The sequence below is a fragment of the Engraulis encrasicolus genome, chromosome 18, assembly GCF_034702125.1.
Source record: "Engraulis encrasicolus isolate BLACKSEA-1 chromosome 18, IST_EnEncr_1.0, whole genome shotgun sequence".
Classification (NCBI taxonomy): Eukaryota; Metazoa; Chordata; class Actinopteri; order Clupeiformes; family Engraulidae; genus Engraulis; species Engraulis encrasicolus.
In genome coordinates this window covers 15842223-15863240 of record NC_085874.1, presented here as the reverse complement: position 1 = coordinate 15863240, position 21018 = coordinate 15842223, and the positions used below count along the sequence as shown (strand labels likewise).

Here is a 21018-nt window from a genome sequence, read left to right as displayed (position 1 = left end):
TCTGCTGATAATAAGCTAATTGGTATGCCGCTTTAGATGGATTGCTCAGTCAATACACCCACTGCCCCATAATCCGCAGAGTGGGCCCAGGGCCAATGATTACAATCAGTCAATTTGGAGAGGAAATGTTGATAAAAGGTCACCATGCATGCAGCCCATACAATGTTTTCAGTAATATGAAGTTATGTTAATAAAAGTATAGGCAGTGATGCTGACAGCTTTGGCCAGGCCTGGGACAACGTCGTCTGAAAGCACCCCACCCCACTCCCCCAATGCATACAATGTAATGAGGGCCCAATTCTCAAAACCACCCTCTTCCTGGGCCCAGTACATTGTCCCCAGGAGGACCCTGTTGGATTCAATATACATCAAGACCAGTAGTGATAAGGAGAATGGAGGAAAGCCCTAACTGGTAGGCACCCTCCTTCATATGCCTTTATTTGATTTTTATTTAATATATACCAGTATCCTCCCCTTTTCATCGTGCCTTTCATAGCAAAGACACCTCCACAGGCTTTCTCTCCTTACTATATCTGATCTTCCATCTTAGAGGTAGTTGGAGATGGATTTTCTAGGGGTTTCCAAAGTTGCTAACTGGGTTGGCCAGTTAACGCACAAATCACGTTTTCCTCTCCACAAATTGAGAGAACCTTCTCTCCTTTCCTTTAAGGTCTTCCTCTGTCAGTGTGAGTGTGTGTGTGTGTTTGTGTATGTGCATAGTGTATAACGAAGCGTGTGGCAAGAGTGGTAATAATTTTTTCTTCTTTGACACTTCAGAAACTTGTTTTTAATCGCAAAAGAGAAAAACACAGCATAGTATGCAGTCACTGTACTTTTTTTTGCCATAACAAGGTTTGGACATACGTCAAGCAATAGAAATCTCTCAGGGGGTCCTTATTTACCCCTGAGGATGAAGGGAAGAGATTCACTTGTGTATGAATTGTGAACATATTTATGTGTATACCGGGGCTATATGTTTCAGACTGAGGTAATGGGGGTGTGCGCGCATAAAAAAAAAGAATTGCTTTCAGCTAACAGAGGTTCCCAATGCCGTTTTTACCCTTTATTGGGCATAACGTTCATGTTGCCCAATGTTTTGTTAAAGGAATATGCCACTAATATGTCGCTAAGCTAGTGAAAGCCAATGGATCCGTGTAGCATTGTAGCATGCTACACGGATCCATTGACTTTCACTAGCTTAGCGACATGCTCCCTCTTTTAACTTGTCTTAAAGCAAGACAATGGCTTACAGGAAAAAGAAGACATTTTACCACCTTTATAAACCCTGGCCAACGATTTTAACTGTATTAAGCCCCAAAATAGTGGCATACCCCTTTAAGCAGACCCTATCAGCAATTCAGAAGCGTTTCTCAGTGGTAAGACAACATGGCAAAAAAAGCGATTACCAGGTCACTTATGGTCACGGATGGTCCATTGGAACTTAGACCCAGCATTAAGAGAACAGGCATTTCTCATACGAAACTCATCTTGACTTTACTTTGCATTAAACGTGCAAATGTAAAACACTGTTGCTCCTTGTATCTCAACAAAAGTCTCACTGTTAAAGATTGCACAAATCCAGACAGGCATTTACATCACGTGCAAGACAATAAAATAAGTAAACAAATCAGAATTAAAAAATGATAACCACTATATCTTTTTTTCCCCGTTCTGAGTTACGTACACGTAACACAACCAATTCATGTTCTTATAGTTACAGTACAGTCAATACAAGATGTCTTTAAAAGGTTGGTATTTTATAGCCTGGTTCTCACCGACGGTGCGTGTGTGTAGCTCCGGAGCCCCCTGGTGGAGCGGAGTTGCACACACTACCGTCTGGTAGCGCTGCCATTAAACATGCTCTTCTCGAGTAGAAAATAAACGGAGCATTTATTGCTTAAATATCAAAGGCAGCTCGCATTGATGAGTCACAAGACAGATTATGGACTATATGGACTCTTTAGAGATGAACAGAAAACGTTTTTGGAGGAATTTATTGGTGGTGAGTTGCAATAAACGCACCATTCATTTTCTGACTCGAGAAGAGCATGTTAACAGCAGAGCTACCAGACGGTAGTTTGTATACATACACGCACTGTCTGTGAGAACCAGGCTAGGTATTTTAACTTGAAGAGAGAGCCAGAGCTGACCCATCCACTTGTTCTGATGCCTTGGTTGCTTTCCTACGTGTATTCCCTGCACAGATCATGTTGCCACTACTGAAAACTCAGTATAAAACATTTCAATGCACTTATGCCTTAATGCATTTAGAAATACCTGATATGACCCGTTCTTGTTTGTACAAACCCATCAGATAGATTTTTGTTTTAAAAAACACTTCTTATAAGACCACGTGTAAGAGGAAAAAAAACAGCAACAAAAAAAACTGAATACAGACAACTCTCCAAGACTCATTCGGTGACATAAAAAAACGGACACAACATGCAGCCTTTCAACCACAAATAATAATAATAAAAAGACAAACACATCCCATATCAAGGACTTTGCACTTCCATATTGTCCAGCAGGGTGTCCTTTTTCATGAAGTTCAACGGGCGAACCGCAACACCCCGCAACACCCCCCCAAGGTAGCTGTCACTCATCGTCTGGGGCTGGGCAACTGGTTCGCCACCCTCCTGAAAGTAGGCCTGTTTCTGCATCTCAATGGACTCCTCGGCGGTGTGCTCCAGGGCGGGAAAGGGGGCGTGGTGGTCACCGCTTCCACTCAGCGCCCCGGCAGCCAAGCTCCCATTCGGCAGGGAGCCCCCGTCCACCGTCACCGTCGTCCCCGTCTCCTCTCCTCCTCCTCCTCCTCCTCCCTCCTCCGGCGGAGGGGGCTCCGTGTAAGGCTGTCCGGCGGGCTCCTCGGGCCCGTCCCCTTCCTTGGTGGCCTCGTCCATGTCCTGGTAGTTGAGCTTCTTCTTGGTCTCGAAGTACTTGACCACGCAGTAGGTGACGGAGCCCACGGTGTTGACCACCACGCCGCAGATGAAGAGGTTGGTGGGCTCCACGTCGGTGAAGGCCAGCATGCCCACCGTGATGGTGGCGATGCTCTTCACCACGCCCACGAAGCTGGTGGTGACGGCCGAGTTGATGTAGGTGCAGTGCAGCGTGGTGAAGTTCATGGCGCAGCCGATCACGATGCAGGTGATGAAGATGCCGGTGATGCGCGGGTTGCTCCAGCCGTCGTACGTCCACATGTCGATGGCGTCCATGCTGACGAAGGAGCAGACCAGCAGCACCGGTGAGGCCACGATGGCGATGGTGTACTGGGCCGTGAGCGGGCCGTGCTCGCTCTCCGCGCTGGCCTTCTGGATCAGCACCAGGTAGGAGGCGTGGATGATCACCGCCAGCACGCCCGTCACGTAGCCAAAGGGGTCGCCGGTCAGGTCACCCGCGCCTGTTGGTGGGTGGTGCACAGAGGGGGAAGGATGGTGGGTGTAAATAATATATACATATAATAATAACATAAGGTTCATATAGCACTTTTAATGGCACTTTAAGTCGGGGGGGGGGGCTCGGGGGCAGAGGGGATGGCACAGACAAAAATGTGTTAAGTAACACTGGAAAATTGCCCAGTCTAATCAGAGAGACTATAATTAATATAACTACTATAATTTAATATGCAGTGCACTTGTTCAGGGCATAGTGCCCTAAGTAAAAAAGAGAGAGAAAGAGAGAGAGAGAGAGAGAGAGAGAGAGAGAGAGAGAGAGAGAGAGAGAGGGAGAGGGAGAGAGAGAGAGAGAGTAACCCACACACTATGTAGTAGGCTGCTCAACATCTTCGCACACGTCAACAGTTGTTGTTGCCACATTTATTTATTTTTCTGCTGTGATTATTCTGTGGTGAAGTAAGCCAGTGATGGTGACGCTGAGGATTGAAAGCACTAGGCAAGCTGTATCAAATAAAAGCCATAGGTTCACCATATGACAGTAAATCACTAACCCTCTCAGCATGTGGCTACTTCCAATGTCCATAGTAAACCAGAGATGATACTGCAGTGATGTATGCCTAACTCGTAATGGGGCAGAAGTTCACTTTACAAATGTTGTTTTCACTGGGGAAAACATTTTCACTGGGGAAAACAGTGCATGCTTAAACCTGCTGCTGTGTACTTCAGAATTTAACGGCTGTAATAAACTTGATGAAGCAAGCAATGTAATAAGCTTTGCGCAATTAGTTGCTTAATCGTGGAACCAAAACAAACAAGTTTGAATGAGCCTTTACCTGCCAGCGCTGCTCCTGTGGTGGTGATCAAGACCGCCGCTATCACTCCGACAGAGGGAATCCCGTTCTTTAAAACCAAAACACCAATGGTCAGCGTCACCAAGGGGAGACATCGCTTGAAAACCACATACATGGGTAAGCTGAGACCGCGGAGTGACCATAGCGTGAGGGTCGACTGCAAGATGGCTAAAATACAGACGCCGGAGAAAACTTTGACCAACTGCAAGCTGAACGGCGGTATATCGGCTTTGCCCAGTCTTCGCAGGACCTCCAGCGTCAGCGCCGCAGTGCTGCTCGTCAAGAACTGGATGAGAGTGAGGTAGTTGAAGTGGTAGGTGGTGATGAGAAATTTTAACAAAATGTTCAAAGAGCCCGAAAAGAAGCCGTGCGCTACAGCCACCGAAATGCCGAGCAAGCGACCTTTACAAACATCCATGCTGTCCCGAGGATTCCCTTTTCACAGAAGTCCCGGAGAGTCACGACCGACGGCAAGGAGCCTGTATCCGCACTTTTCACCTGTGCGACGTCCAGCCCACCCACTGCCGCTGTGCGTATGGCCGTAAATGTCAAAGTTATGAATATACAGCCTACATAAAAAAAAATCAATTCCCACAACAGAAGTATAAAACCGTCAGACGCAAAGGGAGGCACTGGCACACACCACTTTGAAAAGAGACTTTGGCATCCATGGAGAGACGCATCTGCCGGGATGCGCACCTGACCTGCACGCTGAAAATCCGTCCTCTTATTCAGAAACCCGTCCAGTCCAATTCTGAGGATCCCACGTGCTGTGAACACTCCTGGGACGCGAACACGACAAAACGGTGTTTAATACCCGCCCCCACGCCGGTATCCAACCTTGCGTAATTCACAGTGAAAAGCACTCTGGAGTTGCTGATATGAATGCGACAGTCGCTGCGGAGCGGAGCGGTCTCCCCTCGCCGGCTAATTGAATTGGAAAGCTAGAGAAAACCTACTTACTTTGATGGACTCCCTAAGTTTTTTATAGGCTACGCTACGGTTTCCTTTCTCAGCGAACCCATTCAACCGACTGCGACGGTGGGAAAGACATGCTGAACGTATGCATAGTTTGAATGGGATAAAAGCGGTGGTTCTCGCCTTTTTAAAGTCACACAAAGCACGTGAGATTGCGCCACTGACACGCTGACTGCGGTAGTGTGTGCTATGATGAGAATAATGGGCTAATCCTTAAGAGATTTAGAATGTTATGAAATAGATTTTAAAACTTTATGTATTTATTATTAGATTTTTATATTAGAACTTAATAAAATCCAGTTTGCAACGAAACTGAAGAAATTGAATAGAAACAGCCATGGATTATTTGAGGCAGACATTAATTTATTTTGCCAACTCATCAGTAAATGTACAGCACACAACACAAATATAACTATGATTTAACCATTTTAATGGATTAACACGTTGCAAAAATATACAGTTTGAAATTCTTAACCCATAAAATTCAATGCGTATATGATGTATCTTTAGGTTTTCGGTGAAGACATAGTAAACGTGATCAATGATGGTGGCATTCCATGACAGGCACAGGATCTACAAATGTCAAATGACAACATGGTAATTAACTAATTACAACAACATAATCACCAATCATCAGGGATTATGGTGTATGAACATGTCTGTAAGGCATTTAGAGGGAACAGCTTTGTTCATCCTCAAAAGTTCCACACTTCTGCCCGACAGTGCCTGCCCAGGTTTACAGCCTGTAATGGCAATTCAACTGTATCCGGTGTGTGCGCTGCGTTGAGCTGAATGAGAGAGGAACCCCGTTCTCCCAGATCTCTGTGTGTGTGTGTGTGTGTGTGTGTGTGTGTCTGTGCAGTGTTTGTGTGTGTGTGTGTGTGTGTGTGTGTGTGTGTGTGTGTGTGTGTGTGTGTGTGTGTGTGTGTCTGTGTGTGTGTGGGTGATCGCACGGCTGCCCTCCCCAATCCGAAGAGTCCTCCCTTAATTGCGTCATTAGGATTGCCGCAGCGGCACGCTGTCCTAGCAAAAAAAAAAAAAAAAAAAAACCTCGGAGCACCCTCCCTCCGGGGTACTGATGCGAACGTGCCAGTTGTACCGTGTGAGGTGGTGGTGCACCTCCCTCCCTCCCTCCTCACAGTGCCATCTCTACCTCCTCTCCTCAGGACACCTTCTTCCAAACTCTCTCTCCCTCCGTCTGTCGCTCTCTCTCTCTCTCTCTCCATCTTGCTCCAGGACACAGTCATCTCCTCCTACGGTGCGGCGGGCTGAGCGGCAGCCAGCCACGGAGGGCAGTAGATTTTCACGGTCTCGTCCCACGAGCAGTCCACCACCTGTGCAGAGAGCAGAGTCAAATGAAACGGGGGAACCCCCACTCCAGTAGCGGATTCAAGCCACCTGCAGACACATGGACCAGCAGAAGTAGCCCAGACTTTTGGGAAAGTGGTTAGAAATTAATAAATGCAGAGAGAAAATCAGAAAAAAATGTAATACCAATAAAATGAACAATTTAATTCAATGTAAAGTATTTTTTATTGGTGACAAAACAAAAGTAATCAAAGTAAATTGTATTACAATTCCAAAATTCCGTTTGTACAATCATTTTAGTGTACACTTACTTAACAAAGATTTAAAGTGTGCATTTTATTGGGAGTTGGGACCATCTGTATTTGTCCTGTTGACTACAGAAAAAAAGTGGATTCACAGGAACCACAGGGTAGAAAGCAATGCTGTATGAAATGTTAGTCTGCTGCAGCAAATGTTAAGTCTGCTGTAGGCTACTTTTACACACCTGGGAGCCTTCAGTACAATTGGTCAAACAAAAAGAAGAGAGAAAAAAAGAAAGAAAGAAAGAAAGAAAGAAAGAAAGAAAGAAAGAAAGAAAGAAAGAAAGAAAGAAAGAAAGAAAGAAAGAAGAGTCCTCATCAAACCCATCAAAGTATTAAAGAGACTAGAAGTAACATACTGGAAGAAGTTGACATTGGACAACATATTTAAACCATAGCACACTTTCAGGGCATCTGCACATACTGCACATACACATATGCAATAATAACCTGACATAACCTCTGCGGCAACTGCGGCATGAATAAACAACTAAACAAAGCTTGCATAAAGAAAGAGGAAAAAAAATAAAGTGGAAATGAAGTCAACCAATAAAAAGCTCTCAGAAAGAGGCTAAAGCCCTGAAAAAGGAGAGACCTCACGTTGGGTAATAATTTAGAAGCTCGGCCGCTAATCCCAAACAAGACATACAGTCGCATAATGACTTTGCAGCCGGCTTTAGGTCCTGTGGCTTCTTGGCCTAATGCAGCTTTGAAGTCCTGTTTTATGCAAACATCAAGAGGGACGACATTGACGGACAAAAGGGAAATATTCAAGGACAAAATTAAAGACTACAGCCTTTGTGCAGCCTCTTCGACAACATATGTCACCAGCAATCAGGCTGTGTGTGGTCTTATTGAGCTGGGGGTGCAACGCTGACAGCGGCGGGCAGCCAGAGTGCTGATGTCCAATTTGTTGCCTATTGGCTTTTGAAGTACCCACTGAGACTTTGAAGTTAAAAAGGTACAGGTCAGTGCGAGAGCATCCACTATGCCCCAGGAAAAAAAACACAACCCTGTATTAACCCTGTGACTAGGAAAGAAACAGCAACCACATCAACAACAGGGAGCTTTTCAGAGGGAACAAATAGTCATTTCGAATTGTGCACTCTGCATCTAATGCACCCCCAACAACCCTGATCCCAGTGTTTCCCAACCTTTTCCGTCTCGCGTACCCCCTAAGCCTCACTCATGCTCTGCATCTCTTCCTGCAGTATATCCCAATGTCACTATATTCATACATTCAATATACTATTTTGTTATTATGACATTTTTCCACGTAACCCTAGTGGTCCACGTACCCCCTGTTTGGGAATAACTGCCCGAGGGCCAAAGTCACGTAAGCCTGAAGGTCCTGTTTATCTAGTCAGTGTGATGGCAAATCTGTGCATATAATTACTACTTACTGTGCATGTTATTACATACAGCCAAGTGCATGTAGCGGTGGGTGTCATCACCAGCACAGCTGTTATTATCTGATGCAACAGGGCCATGTCATATACACACAGCCGGGTACACTAGTGCGGACAAAAAAAGCCACGAGTCAAGAAAGAGTCAACTGTATGATGAAGTGGTGTCAATTCCATTTGGAAATACAGCTTCCATCTCTCTCTCTCTCTCTCTCTCTCTCTCTCTCTCTCTCTCTCTCTCTCTCTCTCTCTCTCTCTCTCTCTCTCTCTCTCTCTCTCTCTCTCTCTCTCTCTCTCTCTCTCTCTCTCTCTCTCTCTCGGACAGGCTGGGTGGTTGGATTCATTATTCCTAAGTACTATGGAGAAAGAAAAGGGAGGCAAGCGAGCGCTCGCGGCTGCCAAACGGCCCCTTTTGCATGAGTCATCCATTGAGGAGAAGAAATGGCCTCCCTCATTAATTACAGTGCTGCGCTGCGCTGCGTTGAGGAGGGGTAAATACTACGCCACGCTACGCTCGACCACGCCAACACTGCAGAGGGCAGGAGAGACGAGGAGAGACGAGGCCAGACAAGACAAGAAGATAGGGAGTGGGAGACATAGAATGACAGACTCAGAGAGAGAGAGAGAGAGAGAGAGAGAGAGAGAGAGAGAGAAAGAAGTGTGAGAGTAACAGAGAGAGAGAGAGAGAGAGAGAGAGAGAGAGAGAATATGAGAGTCAGACAGAGAGAGAGAGAGAGAGAGAGAGAGAGAGAGAGAGAGATTGATGAAGTGGTGTTGGTGGTGGAGTGTGTGTGTGGGGAGGAGAGGGGGGGCAAAACAGAGAGATACAAAGAAGGAGACAGACCCACAAGAAAGACAAACCTATAGAGAAAGGGAGACCAGAGAGAGACAGATGTCAGAGAGAGAGAGAGAGAGAGAGCGAAGAGAAGAGAGGCAAGGAAAGTGAAAGAGACAGGTTGATAAAGATAGAAGCCAGAAGAAAACATCCAGACTGTCCAAACTAGAGAGAGAGTGACCAGACAACAGAACTCAGCCGCAGGGTGGACCTCTGTTAATTGAACATTCTGTGGGCGGATGTGCAGTGAAAAATGGCTGTGTTGATATTTCAGAGTGAACTTCTATAAATCCATATATAGACTTTACAGCTCTATGAAGAGTCAAATTGCTCTCACAGAGGAGTCAAAAGTGTGCAATTCAGTGGTCAGTGTAATTTCAACACTACCGCTGTTAATATTTACACAATACTGAGCAGAATTGACTCTGAAACGGCTACACTAAGTAAAGAGTAAAATTACCACTATTTTTGAGTGGGACCAAATGTTATCTGAAACCGAGGTCATTTCAACTCTTGAATGCATTATATTTACACTGGAAATTTTACTGTGTGTGGACATCAGGGTCCCGACAGCCGCTCTGCACAAAAACAAAAACAGGAAATGATAAGAAATGCATCCATTCAACCAGGCTAACACACCGCTGTCCTGGGTCACTGCTCTTTGTAAGGTCAACACTGTACCAGAGTTGTACCAGAAACAGCAGTGACCCAGGGTAGCGGTGTTACCCTGCTTCGATGATGCATCACTTCCCCTGCCTGGGGTTGAGAAAGGGGTCGCACAACTGACCAGGGAACTGATCAAGGAACCTGGGGAAGCCTTGGATGGCTAGGCTGCACAGGAGCAGTCATGATTGGATGTGGTGGTTATAGGTGGTTGTGGTTGTGGTGGTTGGGGGTGGTGGTTAAGACTGCACACTGCACAGCTAGGCTTCTCTGGAGGTTGGAAGTATGTTAAAGACTTTGGGAAACCCAGATGGTGATTGCTCTGGATAAGTCACTGCGGGTTGGTTGAGGTGAGGTGGACCGGGGTCGGTCCTAGGGGCGGGCTGACTGGGCAATTGCCCAGAGTGGCACCTGAGAGGGGGCGACACCATCACAAAACCCTGCCCCCAAATGACATTGGGAAAATTAAATCACTGTAAATAAAATACTAGGCCTATGATAAAAATAATTATAAAGATATTAAAATAATTTCATATGTGTTATTTCTACACTATTACCACATTGTTGTTATAATAAAATTTACTATTAGTGGTTTGTGTCAGTTATTATAAGTGTTTTTTGACTTTTTTTTTGCTGGTGCGGGCCATCGCGAAAGGGGTGGGGACTTGAAAGGGCCGTTACCCAGAGCGCAACTCATTGTAGGATCGCCACTGGAGGTGGATGTGGGGATGGGCGGCGTTGGTATGATGGGGTGGCCATGATGGGGGTTTGGAAGTATGTCAAAGACTGCACAGCACTTGGGGAAACCTGGACCGCTAAACTGCACAGTGAGCTCCAGCTGTGCTGGGATGGGGTGGGGTGGAGATGGGTGGTGTTGGGGGTTGGGATGGTGCTGATGGAGGTGGGATGCACATAGGTTAAGACTGTTCAGCACTTGAGAAAACCTGAATGGCTAGATAGACTGTATTGGAGAAGGGGGTAGTGGGTAGGAGGGTTCATGGGGAAACCTGCACGGAGAGACTGCACAGGAGCTCCAACCCGGTGGGTGGAGTTGAGACTGGTGTTAAGACTGTGCAGCACTTAAGAAAACCTGAATGGCTAGATAGACTGTATTGGAGGAGGGGGGGTGGAGTAGGAGGGGTCTCGGGTAGTGGGGATGGGGGGACGTGGAGGGTTCTCGGGGTGTGAGGATGGGTTGTGGGATGGGGGGGTGGAAGTACTGCATTGTGTGCTACTGCACAGCTGCTGGGCTCGTTCTCCTGTGTGCAACCTGGGAACAGGTGATCAATCACAGCCCAGCCAGCAAAGTGGGGTTAACGCACTGGACCATCTACTGCCGCGGGATGGGGGAAAAGGAAGAGGAAGGAGGAGGAGTGTGTGTGTGCGTGGGTGTGTGTGTGTGTGTGTGTGTGTGTGTGTGTGCGTTTGAGGGGGAAGTGGTTGTGTGTATGTGCGTGTGACTATGAAGGCAAAGTGGTCATGCATGCACGTCTGTGTGTGTGTGTGTGTGTGCGTGCGTGCGTGCGTGCGTGTGTGTAAAGAGAAAGTGGCTGTACATATGCCTGTGCGTGTAGAGAGGAGGGTGGGCGGTGGGACATGGATGTGACATTTTGCAAACCGAGTGAGTGGATTTGTGTGTGAAGGAGAGAGAGAGAGAGAGAGAGAGAGAGAGAGAGAGAGAGAGAGAGAGAGAGAGAGAGAGAGAGAGAGAGAGAGAGAGAGAGCGCGAGAGAGAGCGCGCGCGAGAGAGAGAGAGAGAGAGAGAGGTACATGGATGTGACATTTTGTAAACCAGGGCACTGGGTCTGTGTAGAGCAGCAGCGTTTTGCAGTGCGGAGGGAGACTGCAGATGTGGAGAGTCCTTCACACTTTCTGCCCCCTCCTTGAGTGCAGTACGCTAAGTCACACACACAAACACTAACGCATGCACACACCTGCATACAGTATACAAATGCATGCATGGATGCACACACACACAGACACGGTCAGACACACACCCACACATACACATGCACGCACGCACGCACGCAGGCACACACACAGCACACAGCACAGGCATGATAAAAGCAGAAGAGTTAACAAAAAACCCGTAAAAAAATCAGCCGCCGCAGTAACTGCCAAGTATGCCTGCATGCCCAATCTTCTCCAAAAGACCATATCCTCCAAGTTGGCTGAGGCAACCAGTGGTCTGTTTGTTTTCTCTCTCTCTCTCTCTCTCTCTCTCTCTCTCTCTCTCTCTCTCTCTCTCTCTCTCTCTCTCTCTGCGCTTTCTGATTCTGTGCATTTATGGCTCCTGTTGGAGATGCGAAGTGAGAGTTGGGGGTCGTGATGGGGTGTGTGTGCCTGTGTGCGTGTGTGTGTGTGTGCGCGCGTGTGTGTACGTGCGTGCGTGCGTGCGTGCGTGCGTGCACGTGTGTGTGTGTGTTTGGGTGGTGAGGGGGTGTGAGGCTCTCAGACAAACGCCAACGCAGGCATTCTTCTCAATCATAATCGTTTTGCACTGAAGATTTTAGATAATCGGGTGGAACAAAAACAAAGGCAGAAAAAAACACAGACATCTTGCACCACGGAGCCTGAAGGGGCAATTGCACTGAAGTGTGAAAACAGAGAGGATCACACATAAAAGGAATGCAAAACAAATGTAAAAAAATATAGTATGTGGGCCTCTAAAGCATGGAAAATTGATATTTAAAAAATCAGAGCCAAGTGAATGTAAATCGACTCCATGCAACAGTTGGAGAAGTGGCACATACTGGATATAGCTAGAAGGTGGGCACGCACAAGAGCTCTACAGTACATGCAAATCTGAGCGGGAATGGAGGAGATGTGCTCTCAACTCCGATGCCTCCACACTGCACGACGCTGCACAGACATAGACAGAAATGTGGAGAAACGACGCACTATATAGTATACGATTCACCAAAGCCATACGATGTAAGCTTATGGATTTAACCAATTGAATATTTATCCAGATCATTAGTCTGACAAATATTTGTCATTTCAAAAATGAAAAAAAAAAAGTCTGGTAGTATCTGTCATCTGATGTAATGATCTTGTTATGTATGTAATACTAGTCATCAACATGCCAAAAAGGATAAATTAATGTATGCTCTGTTCAGCACAAGGTTTATGCATGTACGCAAAATGACCAATTTCTTTTTTTGGCAGTACTATATTTCATTTGATGTAAATATCTCTGCATCTTCTCTGCATCCACTACAGGGCCAGACTAAGATGTATTATATATGCTATATTATTTTATATAGGTTGGAAAAGTATGTTCTCAAAATATTTGAACGGCAAGAATCCACACATACACTGTAGGTGATAGGACTTCTGAACAGTCATTTTCAATAATAAATACTGTATTATAGGCTATGTGGCTATTTCCATGAAGTCCATTTCGGAAGCTCCAAGCCTCCTTGTGAGATGACGTTTTGACGGGAGAAATATAGACATGCACCATCTTCATAATGCACACTAATGATGCTAGTTGAACTTCACAAGCATTTAAATTCATTCTGCTGCATTGCACATCGGTTTTCATGTCGGGTCTCCATAGGCTACAGGTTGCTTCTTTGTTCGGGGTGACTGAATTAATTAGCAATAAAGTGTTCATAAACAGTTTGGGTTTCCATACAGGTTAGTCTAGTTTTTTCGCGAGCCACGATGTGTCATGTCCTTCTTAAAAGCTGCTTTTAATAACTCTGGCAGCAGAGCATAAAAATTGCGAGGGGCCAGAAGTAGTAGTTTAGATAGAGTCAGCTCTGCACTGATGGATGTTATGTAGTGGTGTGGATTGGCACTGCCCTCACGATCCGATTCGATCACGATTCGGGAGGTAGCGATTCGATTCGATTCGATTCGATTCGATTCTATGCGATCCGATCCGACCCAATTCTACAATGCATTGCAATGCATTACATATTTACTGAAAGCAAAGCAAATGTTTCATCAGTCATGATGAGGCAATACAAGTAGTCAGATACTGAGCAAGAATTTATTGGCTGTTTTCTGTATCAGTCTGTATCAGTCTTACAATGTTTTGAAGTGCTTTTATTTAATTTAACATTCATTTACTCCCGAAATATCCATGGAAGTAATTGAAACTTAAAAAAATTGCCGGATCGATTCTGGAACTTGCCGGATCGATTCTGGATCGTCCATGCCCCGCATTGGATTGGATCGCCGGATCGATTATTGTTGACACCACTAATGTTATGCAGCCACAGAATGGAAAAAAAAACAGTGCAACCAATGCAAATATTGCCAATGCAAGTCTAACCTAAGAACATACAGACAAGAGCACCGTGGTACTTTCCTTAGGTTTCACAGGCAGTTAGAGCAGAAGAGTCTGCATGCTGTGAAATTAAGATAAACATCTCCCTGAAGGCAGTTTTTGAAAGACAGGACGCCTGGCTATTAATCTGCTTCCTGGTCCGTGAGTTCTGCACTTTGGCTAGACAGAGGGAATAGTCTGCAGTTAATTCAACTAAAATCTACTGTCCAACCTCACTATCCAATACACTATCTAACACTGTGCGGTCCGGTTTTCGATTCTGATTGGCTGATAGCCGTGGTCAATCGAGCGTAAACCTACACCTTCCACCTGAAGATTCTATGCGCGTCTAAATTGGACCCAGCACATCTACATCGGTAATGAGAATATTTTGCAGTTGGGGTAGGGAGTCTGCAAGAAGAGTATATCTTTGCACCATCTGTGGTTGGGGTATCAGTGTGATTGCAAAGGCATTTCATTCCTGCGGTGTTTATCGCCCCTTGTTGAGTTTTTATAGCAAAGTGTGTGTCTGGCAGCGCGACGAACGCACGCATGCCGAGTAATGTAGCCGGGGTAACCACAATCACCTTCTTCAACATGTCAACTGAACGTCGCGGATCAACTTAATTGTTATTAAAGCGTTTTTAAAGAAATTTGGTCAGCGATTAAGTGTAACAGTGTTAGATAAGCAATAAGCCACTTGAGTCCGTGCCCCACTCCCCCTCACTCGTTATCAATCGAGCATAACCCACGGCCTCTCGTGGCTTATTGCTTAAACAATTCACTAGACGACTTGCCTTGCCATTTGAGTGCACATAATGAGTTTTGATGAGGACTTTTTTGCTGTGTTACTAACCATGCTGTGTTATTAACCACCTATGGCTCAGGTGAAGAACCTTGTAATATAAATGCGTCCCAGACAAGCTCCGGTAACCTCCCGTCAACATTCATGAATATTTATGAAGGCTAGAACCGAACATGGTTCTCATGTAAAAACAGCTTAACTCATTAGAATTGACCTTTAACCCTTTAAACATAGCTGGTTATCTGGGTGGAACAGTGGTATCAAAAGTAACAGTAGTGAAAGTGAAAAATCCTGCCCATTCTTTCTAAGGGACTGTACGTTATTTACCGGGGGGGGGAGGGCTGGTGCGCTGGAAGTCCGGTCAAAAAAAAAAATCATGGCCCCCCCCTCCACCTCAATTTTTTTCCCCATGGCCCTCCCCCCACTTCAATTTTGTTTTCCCATGGCCCTCCCCCTACAGGTACAAAAATGTAATATGTAAAATTGGTAGATGAACAACCATCATGACAACAGTCAGAGTAGCCTACATCAAGGGCGGTTGTCTGCACTATTATGTGCTATCGATATCAGTGGATACCTATGAGAAGCCGCTAGAATCTACCTCTGCGGCTGCATGGGATGCCTTTTAACTCCACTGTCACCAAGACAAATTGCAGGGACGCAGGAACTCATTTTGACCAGGGGGTGCTGTGGTCAGCGAAGGGTCTGGGAGTCCTCTCCCAAAAAAAATGTTTTTTTTTAGATGCAATTTCCTGCATTCTAATCAAGTTTAGGATGAAGAATGGCGAATCCCATCTGACTAACTTCTTCATGTTTTATGTAGCCTAACCAAGGATGACTAGATTTTACCTTTTTTGTTTAACATTTCACTTCAAAATTATTAAGTTCTTATGGAAGGGAAACGCGCACCTATGTGGAGGTGAGGGCGTGTTCAAGAGCAAATCGCGCTGCCGTGACAGTTTCTCTCTTCTCCATGGGCAGTCTACAATGTGTGAAATTAGTAGAAATGCATGACTAGGCTATGCGATGCACTTGTGAGAGGTGACCGGGCTTTCAAACAATTTAGATTTTCTTGCAATTGCGACTGTGTATAGGCCTCTCAAGATGCATACGATCAGGACCCCTGCCTTGTCTCCCCGCCCGCGCACAAAAGCACGCACACACAGACAGGCATAGGCCTACTGCTTCCCGAATGTGATTAGGCTACACTCTGACGGCCAAAGAGTTTGTGCTGTGATCGGAGAGAGAAGTAGGTTAAGCGCCAAAGCAGCTGGTGCCATTGCTGGCTATTGATACAGGGAGAGTGTGAAAGCCACCTTTAGTTTGCATTTGACGTTGGCCATATTTAAGACGCACTAAAAGGTGCCGCTAAACGGTGGTCAAATCAGCAGCAAGAGGCAAAAGGAACAAATCGCCACCACTACAAAAGTCCAAAACATCTAATAATAGCACAGCCATTTCACACCGCGACAATTCAATTTTGGCAACAGTTATGATAGACACCATCGGCTGTGCTATTATTCACCCCATAGCCAACTCCGAGGCTAAGTTTGACTTCACCAGCAATAGGCAAGACCTAGCCTACCAATGTGCTACTACGAATCCAATCTCCACCGCAAGAAACAAAAGTCACTTCTTACCTGACACGATGCACAATTTTGGTGACATTCCCTTCTTCCGTCGCACTTTAAATTCACCTAATTCCTTACTTAGTTGGTCCGTTTTTTGATCACCAAAGTATGAGACTTTCTCTTCACAACAAGTTAGCTCCTCCAATGGGTTTAAGACCGTGTTGATGCATGCCCAAGCAAACATATTGCTGTTAATACCACTTTTATTAATACCTTGACACCACAAGCTAAAACAAACGTCTCTCTCGGCGGTGCTATGCGACCATTGAACACAGATGTAAAGCACACGGCGGTGCCATTATATAAAATCATGACTTACCAGAGGCTGTGACCACCAGTTGACTACAACACAACACCTCTCCAAAATTCCTCTGGAAATGCCCATCCAATTCGTTGTCAAAACTTCCCAAACTGTTTAGCCCATAGGCCTATAGTTCACCTCAGCTAGTTTGATATTTGCTCACGGTCATTTTCTATGATGCTCAATGTTCCTCCGTAGCACTAGCAATCCTACAGTGAAAGAGAGTCAGCGCGGGCAATCTACAGTAGCTGCACCTGATAGTTCTACAGACACACGCTTCAGTGCTAAAGTATGCACCCGGGACCTTGCATAGCAAAGCGATGTGTTTCAGAGCTTTTCTTTATTATTATTTAAAATAATATATGAAAATAAAATAAAATAAATTCGTTTTTTCCCATGGCCCTCCCCCTAACTCCGATTTTTTTTGCCATGGCCCTCCCCTCCACCTCATTTTTTTCATCATGGCCCTCCCCCCCCTACGCACCAGCCCTCCCCCCCCGGTAAATTACGAACAGTCCCTAATGTACCGTAAGTGACTTCTGCAAGTAACTGGCTGGTTAGACCAGGTAACTCAATATCAGATCAAGAAAATGTTTGCAAAATGCTTTGGAAAATGCCTAAAACAAGATTTAAACATCTCTTACAATTCTAGATCAACAATTCTAGTGAGTCTTGATAGTATGTAGTCTGGCGAAAAAGAAGTCGCACACAAGAGCTGAATGCAAAATCAAAACTGTATTAAACAAAGCCGAATAAAGTAAATAAAACCGACAGACAAGGGACAAACGTTTCGGATCTAGCCCATCATCAGTGTTCCCAGTTTTAGTATGTAGTCTGGCCATGTATAGAGCTCTTCAGTAACGCTGAAGCATGTAGTAGACTGTAGTCTTTCATGTTAGCATTTAAGGACATCCTGGTTCGTATCGGCTTCCGGCCTCCCATTGGGAATGAATAGGGGCCAGTTTCAAATAAGCTCCGAGTGCAAGCACGCGCTTAGCGAACCCCCGCAAGCTGTCGAGGGTGTTAAAAATAGGCTGTAGGTATGACATGGTTGATCATTTTGTGTCAAACTTCGACATAAATACGATGTTGCGTCCATATGCTAAACCCGGAAACTTTTGGCGACTACAGAAGCGGCGCCTGTATCTAACGTCATGTACGTGCGGAGGGTTGTACCCATGGCAACCAAAGGAAAGTATAAATTCGGGCTCGAGCTCTCGATCGTGTGAATCGTGATGTAGCGTACCACGGATGACGTAACAGGTAAGAGACAACTGCATGTAGTTCGGAAGTTTTAATGATCAGAAAGGGGTTAGCAATATTGAATTAAAATCGTCATGATTTAACATGTGAATACACCAACATGATGATACGATCTGTTCCACTAATGAGAAAGGGATGCGGTGACACGCTAATGTTCGTTGTTGGCAAGCAACTTATATTTTTGCCAAACCTGAATCTCTATGGCGTGTTGCAATGTAAAAAAATCGCCATAGAACCCGAACGCCAACCGCTGCATAAGCTTACAAGTTGACGTCAACGCTGAAGAGCTCTATTGGACAATGGCTAATAAGGATGCAGAGGTGGCCATCTCTTGGTTCATTTAAAATATATATATATTGGGGCTGGGACATTGACACGTTCATTTCGACTAATTAATCACGTGATTCGATTAATTAATTAACACGATTAAAATATTAATCACAATATAATATAGCTACATAATTCTGGATTAGACCATTGGAAGGCAGTATTACGCCTGATGGTGAACAGCCTGCTGAAATTGAGAAGAGTTCTCTCTTCTTCTAAAAATGAAATGTTTTTAGATTAAGCTTATTTATTGTAATTATTCAAAATCCATGTGAATTTTTTTTTCACTGTTCTCAAGTCAGATATTTAAATGTAATTAAAATGTGATTAATTCGATTAATTCATTATAAAGCCTATAGATTAATTCGATTAAAAAATGTAATCGAGTCCCAGCCCTAATATATATGTTAAACCAATGAACCAAAGACTGTTTCCCTGCCCTTGTACACACTGTGCTGATGTTGTTCACTTTAGTTCACTCACTTCATTCACAGGAGGGGAAAAAAAGCAAGCAGCGGCTATTTCCTCTCTGAAGACTCTGAAGTATATTTATGTGTATGCGGAGCCCACTGCCTTTGATTCAAATTAAATTTCAAAGGGTGTGGACAGGGTTGATATTCTCCCTCTCTCTTCCTCTAATGCTCGCTCTCCAATCGCCTCTCTCTCTCTCTCTCTCTCTCTCTCTCTCTCTCTCTCTCTCTCTCTCTCTCTCTCTCTCTCTCTCTCTCTCTCTCTCTCTAGAGCCCCTGGAGTCAGAGGGCCAATTTCCTTACAGAGGCACAATCATGCGCGGCTGCTGAGAGAAACCCTGCCAGCTAATGTGACACAGAGAGGGACTGACTAGCTGTGTTCGTGTGTGTGTGTGTGTGTGTGTGTGTGTGTGTGTGTGTGTGTGTGTGTGTGTGTGTGTGTGTGTGTGTGTGTGTGTGTGTGTGTGTTCATGTGTGTGTGCTCGTGCACGCATATGTATACCATGTGTGTGTGCTTGTGCATGTGCATGTGTATATGTGCGTGTGTGTGTGTGTGTGTGTGTGTGTGTGTGTGTGTGTGTGTGTGTGTGTGTGTGCCTTCTTCTCTGAGTGTGTGCGCGCGCCCTAGTCTGTGTGTGTGTGTGTGTGTGTGTGTGTGTGTGTGTGTGTGTGTGTGTGTGTGTGTGTGTGTGTGTGTGTGTGTGTGCGCGTGCGAACAGAATGAAAACAAACAAAGAAAGTGAAAGGGACAACTCGCTTCTCTGGGCGATGTACAGTCAAGGCTTCACTTCATATGAAAAAGGGGTGTCTGTCTGTTGTGAGATAAACAAAATGAAATCTTAAGCCTGCAGCTTTTGTGTAAGGAGCTGCATACATACTATGAGCACGGCCAAAAGCTGAAATCAGCCCATGGCTTCCCCCACGTCTTCCACACACCCATGTTGGCTTGTGAGGGGCTTGTGTGTGTGTGTGTGTGTGTGTGTGTGTGTGTGTGTGTGTGTGTGTGTGTGTGTGTGTGTGTGTGTGTGTGTAGCGAATAGTAATAACTCCTACAACCACCGAAGGGAAAAAAAAACCTCACTAATCAACAGCCAGCCTGTGACACATATAAAAATTTGACAACATTGTTAACATGTAAAATGGAATATGATTTTTTTTAAATGAAGGTGGTGGGGGTGACTTTATTATGCTGTGACCGTGAATATAGACAGGAAAGCAGTGGGAGAGAGAGCTGGCGAAGGATCAGGAAATGACCTCAGGTTAGACTCGCACGCGGGTCCCCACTGAGCCACAGGACCCCCCAGTCTCGTCTCTCTCCCTCCTCTCTCTCTCCCTGCATCCCATCCCATCCCATCCCATCCCATCCCCTCCACCTCTCATCCCTTCCACCCACTCTCCCTCCCCTTCTCTTTTTCTTTGCTTCACTCTTTCACTTCATTCGACTAAGCACATCTCTTGCAGCCTTCAAGAAACAACTAAAGACATTCCTCTTTCGAGAGAATCTACTAGACTAATGCTTGAACTGGCCTTGCCCCAGGGCAGACTCCTGACATGATGTTTAGTTTAGTTTAGTTTAGTTTGTGTGTGTGTGTGCTTGTGTGTGTGTGTGTACTCGTTATTTACTCTTTATGATTAAAAAAAAAATAAAAAAAAAATAAAAAAAAAATAAATAAAAAATAACCCTCTTTGCAACTGCACTTGTTGTTCTGTATATCTCCTGTGCACTTTGTATTTGCTTGTGATGTTGGCTTGATTATGTCCTCTTTTGAAAGTCGCTTTGGTTATAAAGCGTCTGCCAAGTGCAATGTAATGTAATGTAATGTAATGTATCCTGTGTCGTCATTTCTCCACCTTCTATCCCATTCATCTTCTCTGCCGATTCCTCCCATTCAAGGATTTCAAGGATTTCAAGGATTCAAGGATTCAAGGATTCAAGGATATTTATTTGTCATGTACATAGAGACACCTTCGTGTCACTTGTAATGAAATGCATGGCCGGTGCAAAACAAGTGTGCAGAAGAAGGGTGAAGAAGAAATAAAATAAAAATAAAAATAAAAATAAAAGGTGTGTGTGTGTGTGTGTGTGTGTGTGTGTGTGTGTGTGTGTGTGTGTGTGTGTGTGTGTGTGTGTGTGTGTGTGTGTGTGTGTGTGTTCACTCCTCGTGTGTCTTTTAACCGGTGTTCTCTCTGTACCATTTCATTCCTAC

The 21018-nt window shown here is 45.1% G+C and overlaps 2 protein-coding genes across 2 annotated transcripts in view; both read right to left on the bottom strand.

Moving 5' to 3' along the window:
* Positions 1-1219: 1219 nt before the first annotated feature.
* On the bottom strand, positions 1220-5213 carry slc35d3 (solute carrier family 35 member D3). Its single transcript, XM_063222378.1, has 2 exons — positions 4229-5213; positions 1220-3400 (listed from the first exon to the last, which is right to left on the bottom strand). Exons 1-2 carry the CDS (start codon positions 4662-4664, stop codon positions 2496-2498), a joined length of 1341 nt encoding a protein of 446 aa, XP_063078448.1. The 5' UTR covers positions 4665-5213; the 3' UTR covers positions 1220-2495.
* Positions 5214-5580: 367 nt separating this feature from the next.
* The window catches only part of pex7 (peroxisomal biogenesis factor 7), a 72251-nt gene continuing 56813 nt past the window's right edge, over positions 5581-21018 (bottom strand). The window contains exon 9 of the mRNA XM_063222376.1: positions 5581-6558. Coding sequence (XP_063078446.1) covers positions 6478-6558 — 81 coding nt within the window. The 3' untranslated portion in view covers positions 5581-6477. The remainder of the gene's footprint in view (positions 6559-21018) is intronic.